This window comes from Canariomyces notabilis, assembly GCF_033297395.1.
Source record: "Canariomyces notabilis strain CBS 508.74 unplaced genomic scaffold N656scaffold_4, whole genome shotgun sequence".
Classification (NCBI taxonomy): domain Eukaryota; kingdom Fungi; phylum Ascomycota; class Sordariomycetes; order Sordariales; family Chaetomiaceae; genus Canariomyces; species Canariomyces notabilis.
Genome location: NW_027041826.1, coordinates 457,713 through 471,079, shown reverse-complemented (window position 1 = coordinate 471,079; position 13,367 = coordinate 457,713). Strand labels below are relative to the sequence as shown.

Here is a 13,367-nt window from a genome sequence, read left to right as displayed (position 1 = left end):
TCCCCCTTGCCCACCAACGCCGAGTTGAGAATGGCGCTCCTTGAGGTATCATCTATCGTTACACATTTTTTCATAACCAGCCAGAGAACCCCAAAATGCTGATGCTGTTGAAAAAAATCCGGAAAAGCATACGGCACCCATCACTGATGATGCCTCTCGCGAGCTATTAGATTAGGCATTTAAGCCTTGGTGTACTGCTCGCGGAAGTACTTGGCAGCGTTGACCATGTTTGTCAGGGCGCCCTTGACCTCGTCCCACTTGCGGGTCTTCAGACCACAGTCGGGGTTGATCCAGAGCTGCTCAGGGCGGACTGATTTATTTAAGTTAGTATAGACGGACCGGGTACAGGCTTTACGAGGATGGACTTACGATAGGCCAGCATCTCCTGGATGCGCTGCTTCATTTCAGCCTCGGGAGGAACACGAGGGCTGTGGATATCATAGACGCCAGGGCCAATGTGGCGAGGATAGGCCTCGTCAATGAAAACCTTGAGAAGCTTAGCATCCGACTTGGAGTTCTCGATGGAGAGGACATCGGCGTCCAACGCGGCGATGGCGTAGAAGAAGTCCTGGAACTCCGAGTAGCAGAAGTGAGAGTGGATTTGGGTCGAGTCAACAACGCCGGCGGTGGCCAGCTTGAAGCTGTTCACAGCCCATTGCAGGTAGGCGTCGCGCTCCGGCCCCTTCCTGAGAGGAAGACCCTCCTGATTGATTTGTCAGCTTTGGTTTAGTGATGTAACACGATAAGAGCTGTGACTTACACGCAGGGCGGGCTCATCCACCTGAATGACAAAGATGCCATTCTTCTCGAGGTCGATCACCTCGTCACGAAGAGCCAGAGCAAGCTGCTGGCACTGAACAGACTGATGAACGTCGTCACGAGGGAAAGACCACCGAAGGCAGGTTACGGGGCCAGTGAGCATGCCCTTCATGGGCTTCTTGGAGACCGACGCAGCATACTTGGACTCCTTGACAGTCATGGGAGCCGGGCGGGAAATGTCGCCGACAATGATGGGGGGACGCACGCAACGGGAGCCGTACGACTGGACCCAGGCGTGCGTAGTGAAGACGTAGCCATCAAGGCGCTCACCGAAGTATTGGACCATGTCGTTACGCTCCGGCTCGCCGTGAACATAGACGTCAAGGCCGAGCTCATCCTGGATTTGGATAGCAAGGTCGATCTCCTTCTTGATAAACTCGTCATACTCCTGCTCCGTGATCTCACCCTTGGTGAACTTGTTCCGCTGGACACGGATTTCACTGGTCTGAGGGAAGGATCCGATGGTGGTAGTAGGGAACAGAGGAAGGTTAAGGTGAGTCTTTTGCTGAGCATACCGGACATCGAAAGGAGACTTGCGGTTGTGCATCTCGGGGGTGACCTGGGCCTGGCGCTCCTTGACCTGGGGGTTGTTGGTGCGGGTGGATTCAGCACGCGCCTTCATGGCGGCAGCGTTGGCGTCGAGCTCAGCGCGGACAGCCTCGGGGTCAGTCACGGCCTTGGCGAGGATGGCAACTTCCTTGACCTTCTCGCAGGCGAAGGAGAACCACTCGTAAACATCGGCCGGAAGCTTCTTCTCGCTGGCCAGGGTATGCGGAGTGTGAAGGAGAGAGCTGGAGGTGGCGACAATGACGCGGTCCTCACCAAGAGCCTTGATGGCGGTCTGCAGCAGTCCCAAAGATTTCTGGAAGTTGTTCTTCCAGATGTTTCGGCCGTCAACGACACCGGCAGCTAGTTGCTCAAGTCAGTCCACGTTCAGTCACTAGAGGTTCAAGACATGCGGTCACTCACAGAGGATCTGCTTGGGGCCGAGCTGCTTGATGACAGGCTCAAGCTGCTCCGGGTTGCGGACAAGGTCGACATGGAGGCCGCGGACATTGGCAAAAGCAGGGAGGACGTCAAAGTTGTGGACAATGTCGCCGAAGTACGTGGCGATTACGATGGCCGGGGCAGCATCGCCCAGGTTGCCGATGGTCTCGTAGGCAGGCTTGAAAGCGTTCTTGACCTCGGGCCGGAGATCAAAGACGAGAACAGGCTCGTCAATTTGTACACTCTCAGCACCGGCAGCCTTGAGCGCCTTCAGGAGCTCGACATAGACAGGCACGAGCTTGTCAAGGAGAGTGATGGGGTCGACGGTAGAGCCACGGTCAGCCTTGCCGAGAGCAAGGAAGGACACGGGGCCGAGCAGCACAGGCCTGGTTTGGAAGCCAGCCTCCTTGGCCTCGAGGAATTCCCGTACGGGCTTGGGATCGGCAGCAAGGGAAAAGGTCTGGTTATCCTGCAGGGTGGGCTTGACATAGTGGTAGTTGGAGTCGAACCACTTGACCATCTCAAGGGCAGGGACATCTACACCGCCCTTTTGATGACCACGGCCCATGGCAAAGTACTCATCGAGTGGCGACAGCTTCTGCGACCTGTACCGTTCGGGGACAGCCTTTGCAACGCCAACGGTTAGTCAGAGCTGCCATTGAGGGCAATTGGGAGGTAGACAGGACTTACATTGAAGAGCTGGATGTGGTCGAGAACATGGTCGTAGAAAGCAAAGTCGTTGGAGGGGATAATGTCAACGCCAGCATCCTTCTGGATCTTCCAGTGGGCGAGACGCAGCCTCTTGCCCTCGGCGAGGAGATCAGCCTGGGAGATCTTGTCGGCCCAATAGGCCTCATTGGCCTTCTTGAGGTCCCGAAGGACTCCCATACGTCTTTGCATGAATGGTTAGTGATCGTTCCATTGTCCATAAAAACAAGTCAATTGAACTTACGGGAATCCCAAGACAGATGACTGGACCATCTTGAGGCGGGGGAGGGGTCGAGCGCAAAAAATGTGAATGCGGGGGAGGGGGAGTATAGAGGACGACTTTGTGTCCTGTGCCTGCCTCTGGCTCAGGAAGAAAGAACAATGTAAAACCCGGTGAGGCTTTTCGAAGGTGAAAATGGATGGAGGCAGCAATGAGGAAAGCGGAGGAGAGAGAGAAAGGACAAAAGGGCGCGTCGAGGGGCAGGAGGGGGAGAATTTGACCTCTGGAGGATGCTGGGGGGTGCTTGTTCGAAGACCGTGATCGGGTGGGGGGTGCGTTAAAGTCCCACCGCAACTTTCGGAGCCCCACCGTCTTAGGAAAGGGGACCAGGAAGCGTCGAGACGGACACTTTGTTAAGCGGGGTCAGCTATCTGACACTGAGATTTTCGGAGCCTTTAGGACTTGGACTTGAAGATGGCGGTGTCACAGCTCTCCGAGATCACTTACTACAGCTCTGTTATCCGTACTTAAGTACACGAGTAACGTTATTTCCAGTGTCCAGATTTACTCTGTTTCGCACAGAATACTCCGTAGACCGTATACCAATACAATCTCGGGCACAACTAGATCAATGGAATTTATTGGAAACGTTATTGTGCGTGCGGATGATGCGACCGAGACCGAGCTGACCGGGTTTTTCTTTCGCACCACCCAAAGGAGGGAAGCTCCGTGGACCGGGCTCCGATGATTGCCCCTGCAGCCTGGACCCCTCAATGTGACCATCCCGACCGCTACTGTAGCCACAAAAAGACGAGATCCCAACCCTCCGCATCGAGAGCGATTTCCCAGCTTGCTCATCCATGGTCGGTTGACACCGGGAATCCACAAAGACTTGAACCCGGAAAGCCTTGATTGAAGCTGCTATGTCATGGCGTTTGAGGGTTATCAGAAACTCAAAAATTTTCATAAGGTATTGAGCGAAGTTTACGGTGCAGACGTTGACCTTCTGCGGGACGGTGCAGGATAGGTCAAAGTCGGAGCCCTAACGTTCTCCTTGAACGTAACGTTGAGTCCTCCGTTGCGATAGGTGCATCTTCCTCGCTATGCTGTGAGTTTCCATGCATGTGCTTGCAGTAATATTTTCTGCCTGAGGCATGAAGTATAGATCTTGCGGCCTGAGGCGATAACAGCTCATGGGTCAATGCTTTAGCTGGATACTTGCATTGCTCTGATATGCACATAACGGAAATAAACCATGTGGATGATGCAGTGGATGCAGTGCCCCAACCCTCCCTCCTCAATCGAGAACCGAACAAGGAGCCACGAGAGCCGACAACTGGCTGCTTTTCAGCCTCGCACAAGGCCTCGTCATCGCCATCCCTATTCTCAGAGGGCCGGCCTATCACTCCTTAGATTCTCGCACAGAGTTGCAGTAGAGTAATAACTTATTCGTCCCACTTTCACTTGGTTTATACCGCATCCCTCGATGACACTCGGTCGCGTTTCTCTTTCCGACTGACTGACTGCTTTTCTCCTCCCTATAATCGACCGCAAATCCAACCCAATTTGGTTATCGAAGGCGCCATGTATTCGAACTCCAACACCTTCCTCGGCGGGAACAGCCTGCGTCCTGGCCCTCAACAACAGTATGGCGGTTCGTTTGGAGCCGGAGCTGGAGCTGGACTGGGAGCTGGTCAACCACTGCAACAACAACCGCAGCCGGGTCCCTTCGCCCCGCAGCCGACGGGCTTCGGACAAGCGCCGCTCCAGCAACAATACACGGGCTACCCGGGCTTACAGCCGCCGCAAGGGTCCGGGCAGCTCCAGCCGCAGTTTACCGGCTTCAGCCAGACCCCACAGCAGGGCATGCAGTCCGCAATGCCGCCCATGCCTGCGATTCCGCAACAGTATCAGCAGCAATTCCAACAGCAGCGTCAACAGCAGCAGCAGCAGCCAAGTCCTTTTGCCAGCGCCCCGCCCCAGGCGCCTCCCCAGTCATTGGCAGCACCTCCTACTCCCGTGAAGCCTCAGCCAACCGGCTTCCAGGAGATGGCCGCCTCTTTCCAAGGTGCAAGCAGTGCAAAGCCCAAGACAACCGCTCCGAAGAAGACGAATAAGGTCCCCAACATCCGCCTGTCGTTCATCACAGCCCAGGATCAGGCCAAATTTGAGACACTGTTTAAGTCGGCCGTGGGAGATAGCCAGACGACCATGACAGGAGAAAAGGCGAGAGATCTTTTGTTGCGGTCTAGGTTGGATGGAGACTCGCTGTCTCACATCTGGTGAGTGATGATTCGGAGATCAGGATGTCTACGCTCCCTGGCATGCTGACCGTACTTCAACAGGACGCTGGCGGACACGACCAGATCCGGACAGCTTCATTTCCCAGAATTCGCCCTCGCCATGTATCTCTGCAACCTGAAGCTCACCGGCAAGACCCTTCCCCAGACCTTACCCGAGAACATCAAGAACGAGGTCTCTAGTATGGTGGATATCATCAATTTTAGTGTTGCCGAAGAGGCTGCATCTGCTTCCACCCCAAACGTCAACGCGCCTGATTTCGCCCTTCGGCAAAGCTCTGCGACCCCTCCCACGATCCAACATCCGCAGCCGCAGCCATCCAATTCGCAACTTCTCCAAGCCCAAATGACGGGTTTTCCTGCTCAACAGACTGGCTTCTTGGGCCAAAACCTCCAGGCGCAGCCAACGGGGATGCCCCAGGCTACAGGCTACACTGGCCCCCGACCGCCGATGCCGCCGATGCCGACGGGATTTGGCTCGAGCCTGTCGCCAAATGTTGGTCCAGGCGGTATGGTTGCGCCGCTAAATGCTCAACCAACCGGACGGCCCGGTCAATGGGGCCTTGTCAACACGCCAGCTTCCGGTCTGCCCAACATCGACGCTTTGCAGGCTCGCATGATGCCTCAGCAGGGCCGCGAACAACAGAACTATACCACTGCTGGCCTTCAAGGAAACGCCGTGATTCCTTGGGCTATCACCAAGGATGAGAAGACAAGATATGATGCTCTTTTCCGCGCATGGGACGGATTGAACAAGGGTTACATCGCCGGCGCTCAAGCGATCGAGATCTTTGGCCAGAGCGGCTTAGACAAACCTGATCTTGAACGCATTTGGACGCTCGCAGACAATGGGAATAAGGGAAGGCTGGATCTCGACGAGTTTGCTGTTGCCATGCACTTGATCTATCGCAAGCTCAACGGCTATCCGATCCCTAACCAACTGCCCCCTGAGCTAGTTCCCCCTTCCACTAGAAATCTCAGTGAATCGCTCGGCACCATCAAGAACATGCTCCATCAGGAATCGGATTTCCGTAAGAACTCGGGCGCGGCTTTGTTGCCGCAAAAGACCGGCGTCAGCTATCTCAAAAGCCACTCATTTAGGGGCGCTGGAGGAGCTTCTGGCGGCCGTAAGGATGCAACCGTTTTCAAGAACAATGATGACGAGGTCGGGTACCGATCCAGCGCTCGCCGCAGGGTTGGCACTTCATCGCCTCGTCCAGATTCCCCGGCGTCCGTGACGTCCAACGACGAGTTGACGTTAGATCAGCTGCGGAAGAAGATCAAGGAGAAGCAGGTACTTCTCGACGCAATGGATTTTGCCGATGAAAAGACTGCCGAGGAGGACGATATACTTGACAGGCGCGATCGCCGCGAGGCTGAGGAACTCTATCGTCGCATCAGAAGGATCCAAGAGGACATTGATAATCATCCCGATGCCTCGCTGATCAGCGGAGATTCCGAAGCTGAGAGGAGGGCCCTCAAGCGCCAGCTGCAGAATCTAACCGACAAGATCCCCGAATTAGCATCCCAGGTCAGAAAGACAGAGAAGGCAATTGCGGATGCGAGACTAGAGCTTTTCCGTTTGAGGGACGCCAAAGCTCACCCAGGGAGTGCCTCTGCCATCATCGGAACGGGCCCTGGCGGTACTATTACCGAATCCGACAGGCTCAAAGCACGGGCCAAAGCTATGATGCAACAGAGGGCAGCTGCTCTGACGGGCAAGAAGATCGACGTGGGTAATGAGGATCTGGACGCACCGAAGCGGCTTGAGGAGGAGAGTATCAAGGTGAGAACCGAGAAGGAGACCAATGAGCGGATGGTCCGGGATGTCGAAGATAGCGTCCGGGAATTTGCCAGAGGCATTGAAGATAGTTTGAAGGAGGGAAGCCAGGATTCTACGGCCGAGCATGAACGGCGCCGCTGGGAGGATGGCCTTGGCGTCGAAGACGAGGTTCGAGATTTCATCTACGATCTCCAGCGATCGAGCCGTGCCGCGCGTGTCAGGGCACAGGATCGTCAAGGTGGCCGCCGAGCGACTCAGGAGCCTGTCAGGGCCGAGGCATCGCCCGTTACTCGGGTGGAAAGTCCTTCCACGGTCTCACGCACCTCTACCCCGACATCTACTTCGGCGGGTGGATCCTACTCTTCGTACAAGACACCTGAGGAGCGAGCGGCCTTCATCAAACAGCAAGCTGAGCAACGCATGGCCGAGCGGCTTGCTGCTCTAGGCATCAAGGCGCCAACCAAGCCGGGAGAGACGGCGGCGCAGCGGATGGAACGCGAAAAAGCTGAGCGGGCTGCCAAGCTGCGGCAGGCCGAAGAGGAAGATGCTCGCCGGGAGGCCGAGAGACAGGCAAGGATTGCCGAAGAACAAGGTGCCCCACCGCCCACAGTTCAGGGCCCGAAGGCCGAGGCCAGGAAGCCGCCTCCGCCGCCCAGCCGCAAGGCGGCTAAAGTGGAAGACAAAAGGGCCGAGGAAGAGGCCGCTGCTAAGAAGGCAGAGGAAGAGCGTTTGGAACGCGAGCGGGAGGAACAAGCAAATGCCGCTCGGGAGCTTGAGTAAGTCTAAGAGAGCCATTGACCTTCTTAGCATTACTAACCTAGAATTAGGGAACGCGCCAGAGCCCAAGAGGAGGAGCTTGCCAAGGAGCGCGAAGCAGCCGATGCTCGGCTGAAAGCCCTTGAAGAGCAAGTTCGCCAGGGCAAGCTGAAAAAGGAGGAAGAAAAGCGAAAGAAGAAGGCAGCATTGGCCGAGGCTAAGCAACAAGAGGCTAAGCTGGCTCAGCGCCGAGCTGAGATCGAGGCTGCCCGTAGGCGAGAGGAAGAACTCCGCAAGCAACTCGAGGCCATGGAGGAGGAAAGCTCCTCAGACGATGAAGGGCCGGAACAGATCACTCCTCAAGCCTCGACACCGACTCTGGGCGGCAGCCAGGTTGGCAGCCAGGAGCTGGAGCGCAAGCCCACACCACCACCGGCTCCCGTAGTCTCTCCTCCGCAGATTGTAACATCTAGCCCTCCTGCCGAGACGGAGAGCCGCAACCCCTACTTTAGGATGATGTCGCAGTCCTCCGAGTCGTCATCGGCGCCGGCTGCTCCTCCTGCCCCAGCAGCTCCAGCTCCTCCGGTAGCCTCGCCGCTTCCGCCTCAGCCTGAGGTCTCTACCAACCCTTTCCACCGTATGACACAGGCCAGTGCGCCGCCTGCCCCGTCAATCTCGGTATCTCGGAGACGGGTCGACGATGATGGATGGGGCTCTGACAAGGACGAGGAGGATGAGGAGTCAGACGACGACAGGCCGGGAGGGCAGAGCGCCGCTCAGCTTGCATCCATGTTGTTCGGCACCATGGGACCCCCTCGTCCGCTGTCTGCAACCGGCGACAAGTCTGCCGCGTCCCCACCGGTGAGCTCTCCGATCTCGCCGCCGCCGCAGAAGGCTTCACCGCCGCCCACAACAGCAGCGCCTGCACCACCTCCGCCTCCTCCTCCTCCCCCGATGTCAGGCGCTAGTCCGAGCGCCCCACCGCCGCCTCCTCCTCCGCCGATGCCCGCTGCTGGAGCGCCATCAGCACCGCCGCCGCCGCCCCCAATTCCCGGGATGGCGCCGCCACCCCCGCCGCCACCCCCGGCGGTCGGCGACATGCCGGCTCCTCCTATGGGTGGCCGCCCTGCAGGCTTGCTTGGAGAGATTCAAGCCGGCAAAGCCCTCAGGAAGACGACCACGAAAGATAAGAGCGGGGCAGCCGTGGCGGGCCGTGTTCTTGACTAATTTATTTCTTTATGCGGCTGACTGCGCCCTGCTGCCATGTACCAAGGAGACGGGCGCGGAGGGTGATAACAGAGCGGGATGTACTAGAGAGTTGTAGAGGGGTTTAGGTTGCATGTAACTTCCGGATATTGTGCCAGACGTTGTTGCAACGGTAGTGATACGGGTACTTTAGGTAATCACTATGTATGCCCTACCCAGTGCTACCGTGCTTCCATAGCTTCGCTTACTTAGTATCATAGTCTTTGGCTTCTCTTTTTCTTTATACTTTTCTACCCATTCTCCGGGGGCTGCTGACCAAACCATGTTTTTGTTTTCCGTAAAGATAAGACGGACTCTCCTGGACAAAGTACTTACCTACGGCGGCTGCTTTTCGGTGTGCCACCCCGTGGTGGGCTCAGTTCCTGTGCCTGTACAGACGTAAGATGCCTGACATATATGTGATTCATCCGCCACCGGAGGGGAGGAGATTGACTCGAGGAAGAAAGGAAAGGGCCGAGGTATGAAAGGAGATTGTGGGCGCGCGCCTGACCCCTTTTCCAACGGTCATCCCTTGCACAAGTTACAATCTTGTTGTTTTTGTTGGTTTTCTTGGTTTTGTTGTCTGTGTCATCATGATCCCTTTGCGTCCCTTCAGGTCCCTCCCATCCCCCACCCTCGGTCCCGGGACTCCCGGCGGCTTGGGGTGATTGTCTGTCAATACTTACCTTAGAATCCTAGGTAGGTATTGTTCAGGTATGTATGTACAATACATATCCATCGGCATGCGTTCGTCGATCTGTTTTCATCACCTAGCGGACCTTCGACGAATCTTTCTGATGCGCAACTGTCAAATCATGATGGGATTGTTTACTATCTTTATTCTTAGCCTCAACAACCTGACTACCTGACCTACCTGCACTCGATATGTATGTAAATGCTAGTCTCGAGCTAGTGAATGGCAAGTATGGTGGCGTCGTAATAGCGCCGCACAATGGCATGTACCCCGGATTGCTGGAATCTGGATTTTCTTCTGGCCACCGGGCATGTATGCACTGTACCTAGTGTATGTATGTGTATATGTCATCTGGCCCTGGCTACAGCTGCGCTAATTGTTGGTTAGTAGAGATCAGTCGTTTGGGTTTATTTAGGTTCTGAGCTTGCGTGGTTTGACGTCGACGGGGAGGCGAGGCTAGTCAGTTGACTTGATGGCTTGCGTGGAGTCACTTAAGTGAGTGCATGTAGTTGCTGCACAAGTGCATGTCTCCTTCCATTATGGCAATGAAGTAAATACCCGTTGGCTCCACTTTCGCTGCACTCAAGGGGCCAACTCTAAAGAGTTGGGCGCACAACCCAGAGACGGCACGAAACCCAGAGACGATAGTGCAATATATTGCATACCACTACAATCACTAACAGATTGACAGTCGCATGCCCGAATCTCAGGCAAAACAGTACCTTCAAGAAAACGGGTATAACCATTAGACTCGCTTTGAAGAGACGGTTTGAATGATACCTACCTTTGATCGATGCATCCTATACTTGGAGGGTCTTTAGCAAAAGTGTTGCATTCTTGCACCTCATCTTGCACCTTGTCCCAAACTGACCTAGCTGACTTACAAGTCCAGATCAGCAACTTTCACTAAAATTCACCAAGAACTCCAAGAGCAGTAGAATGCATCTATTCAAAGTAAGTATCATTCAAACCGCCTCTTCAAGGCGAATCCAGCTATACCATTACTTTTCCAAGAAGTATAATGGTTGTAAAGATGCAGGTCGCTGGTGTTGCTGGCTAACAATTTTGTATGGGGAATGCACCAAGCTCTGATGTGTCTCTGGGTTTCGTGCCGTCTCTGGGTTGTGCGCCCAACTCTTTAGAGTTGGCCCCTTGAGTGCAGCGAAAGTGGAGCCAACGGGTAGCTAGAAGATGCCTCTTGTATGCAGGTTACCCCGCGGTCAAGCAGGGTGTCTACGGAGGTCGACTTTTTGGATATCTGGAGTTTAAACGGTGCTGACCTAGTCTACCTAGGAAAAGGTGAACAGACACACCTAACTTAGTGCAGATATGCTTGGTCTACTTCGTACCTTGACGTTAGCTGAGTTGCGTCATTTGGCTGAACCAAGGGAGCTTGCAGCAAGTCCCAAAGGCGACGGATACTAGCATGCAGCGGCTCCATCGCAATCGCAATCGAAGCCGCTCCTCTCCCGTAATCTGGCTCCTTTGATGGAGACGAGCCAGTGGGTGATTTTGCACTGCCGGCAGCAATTCCCACTTTCCGGTCGATCTCTGCAATCGAAGCCACTGCAAGAACTCCATATCCCACCTGCCAGGCTGCCAATTCACCCTTGTCGATGGATGAAACACTGAAACACGCTTAGACGCACGGCAAAAGGTTAGGCCCGACGTCTGGGCTGAGTGTACCTGGTTTACGAATAGAGATGTCCGACGTAACTCAAGTGCTCATTCTGCCGCTACCACAGCATGAGCCGTGGCAGGAGGTAGTGTATTGTATACTAGGTAGTGTAGTGAAATGCAGGCCAGCAGCTAACCGGTATCATCTAGATCACCTGGCTGAGTGCTTGCAGCGAGGTGGGGTTCTCGGGATAACTTCGTGCATCCCCATCGAAAGGATCTTGGGTTAGAGCGGGGGCGGACCAGAGGTGAGCGATGAACCCCAACAACGCCATGCTGTTCCTCCCTCATGTCGGTCAAACGACTGCTATAGAGAAGGCTTCCCTGATAGGGCAGGGATAACGCGATATCTTGGACTCGCTTGAGGACTTCTGAAGAGCGGATATGGACGCGGACACGCCGGAAAATGTGCACCCGCAAAAAGCTCCTGTTCAGGTGGAATTTGTGAGTCAAAAAATCCATTAGGCTCGACATTAGGCCAGGGTTAAGGGTTCTGGAACCCTGAATCGGCCATCTCGGCTTTCTTGCGGCGACGGAGTTGAGGGTTCCGGCTGGACCATGAACATCACCTTATCTTGTCCTGAATTCGGCCAAACAGGCGGCATCGAGAGAGCTGACGACATGGCTTTGTGGGACGCTAGTGTAGTGTACTCTGGACTTTGGCCTAGCTGTACTGCTGGTGTCATGGTGGATTCAGTCTAGTGTATGTATGTACATGACACTGGGCCTTAACACTAGCGCGGCCTACACAATGTTGGAAGCGGGTCGCCGTTGATAGCCAATGATGTCACAAATCGACCAGCTTTCAGACCAATTGCTCCCTGGGCTGAGAAGATCGAGGGCCTGGTGTTGTACCTCGTAGTGTATGTATGGGAAGGACGAGCGGCCCGCTGGTACGATACTCGGAGTTTGATGGCGCGGAAAATTTGGGCGTAGCAGACCTCTTGGTATCACATAGCTCGGCTTCTCTCAATGCCGCTTTCCCAACATTCTCCAGCGGATTCGAAGAGGCACACAATTTTTTTGGACCTTGGGCAGTTGGAAGCTGGAATCTGGGGCATTTTGCAGAGTTTGGAGGGTCGGAGACGTTGCGACTTGCTCTCGAATGGCGTGCTCTCATTGGCCAGAAGGCCCGAAAACGCGACCGAGACACGAACAATCGCTTCCAGTGGATCCCATTTGATAAACAAAAACGCGACGAGCCAAGGCAGCGCTGTCTCCCGGCGTCACCAAGTCATCGCAGCGTAGCAAACCAAGCATGTCCCGTCCAATCTCTGCCGACAATGCTTGATCTTGGTGATGTATGTGCGGAATGGCAGTTTTAGTGTACACAAGTGTAGTGGTTGCTTGACCTGCCACAGAGCCCACAGTAGTGTGCAATGTCCTACCCCGCCCGCTTCTGTAATCTCATGCACTGCAGCAAGCAAGCGCTTTGGTTCGAGGCAGGCCCTTTACAAGACTCCCGCTGTCTCGAGTTATCGTTCGCAGTCGGTGCCGTCGGTCAGGTCGACCTCGACGAGACCCCGCAGACAGGCCACTGGTGCGGCCGAGGCGCTACCTAACGTTAGCCCGAGCAGTGTCTGTCCATCTCGCATTGATCTGCTCACAACTGATGAATTTTTTTTTCATCCGGTGTACCCTATGTAACAAGTTGCGCGCGTGGGCCGCTGGATCGAACTCGACGATATCCCTTTGACGACATCGCCGAGGGCGGCAGGACCAGCCCGACCGCCTCAAGCCTCCTCAAGCCTCTCCGCTCGGAGGTCAAGCCCTGCCGTATCCCTGCACCCGAATCTTCGCATGAATCCCTGTCCTTGGCCCAGCCCACGGTTGGATTCTCGTCCAATCCACTTGCCGGCTTTTCTCCCTGCCTGTTCGAGGCCCCCACCGAGCCGTTCTTGGAACAGCGTGAGTGAGCTGGCAGTGTGGGCTTTTGTGGTTCTCATCTTGTGCGTGCCGCAACCCACCAACCGTGCCTCTTCATCCTCACGCTCCCCATCGCCTTGCCGCCCACGTCAGCCCGTCTCTCTTCTTCTTTCTCCCTCAACCGGAAAAAAAGTTGCCAAATTGATGGGTCATCGACCTTAATTCTGTCGGCTCTCCAATTCAACACCGCTTCGCTGCGAATAAAGACAGAATCACGATTTTTGGCCGACCTCGCACCAAAACGTATTTCTC

At 55.2% G+C, this 13,367-nt stretch overlaps 3 protein-coding genes across 3 annotated transcripts; 2 read left to right on the top strand and 1 right to left on the bottom strand.

The window, feature by feature from the left end:
* Positions 1-49: 49 nt before the first annotated feature.
* Positions 50-3,025, bottom strand: N656DRAFT_481384 (cobalamin-independent methionine synthase). The gene is made up of 6 exons (XM_064809803.1): positions 2,759-3,025; positions 2,497-2,698; positions 1,789-2,431; positions 761-1,728; positions 370-703; positions 50-310 (listed from the first exon to the last, which is right to left on the bottom strand). Exons 1-6 carry the CDS (start codon positions 2,785-2,787, stop codon positions 180-182), a joined length of 2,307 nt encoding a protein of 768 aa, XP_064672661.1. The 5' UTR covers positions 2,788-3,025; the 3' UTR covers positions 50-179.
* A 1,293-nt stretch (positions 3,026-4,318) lies between these two features.
* On the top strand, positions 4,319-8,800 carry N656DRAFT_787647 (uncharacterized protein; the record flags this gene model as incomplete). Its single annotated transcript, XM_064816626.1, has 3 exons — positions 4,319-5,016; positions 5,080-7,593; positions 7,645-8,800. 3 exons carry the CDS (start codon positions 4,319-4,321, stop codon positions 8,798-8,800), a joined length of 4,368 nt encoding a protein of 1,455 aa, XP_064672660.1.
* A 3,061-nt stretch (positions 8,801-11,861) lies between these two features.
* N656DRAFT_481226 (uncharacterized protein) lies at positions 11,862-12,752 on the top strand. The gene has a single exon (XM_064809801.1). The coding sequence runs from the start codon at positions 12,059-12,061 to the stop codon at positions 12,512-12,514; it is 456 nt and encodes a 151-aa protein (XP_064672659.1). The 5' UTR covers positions 11,862-12,058; the 3' UTR covers positions 12,515-12,752.
* Positions 12,753-13,367: the final 615 nt, after the last annotated feature.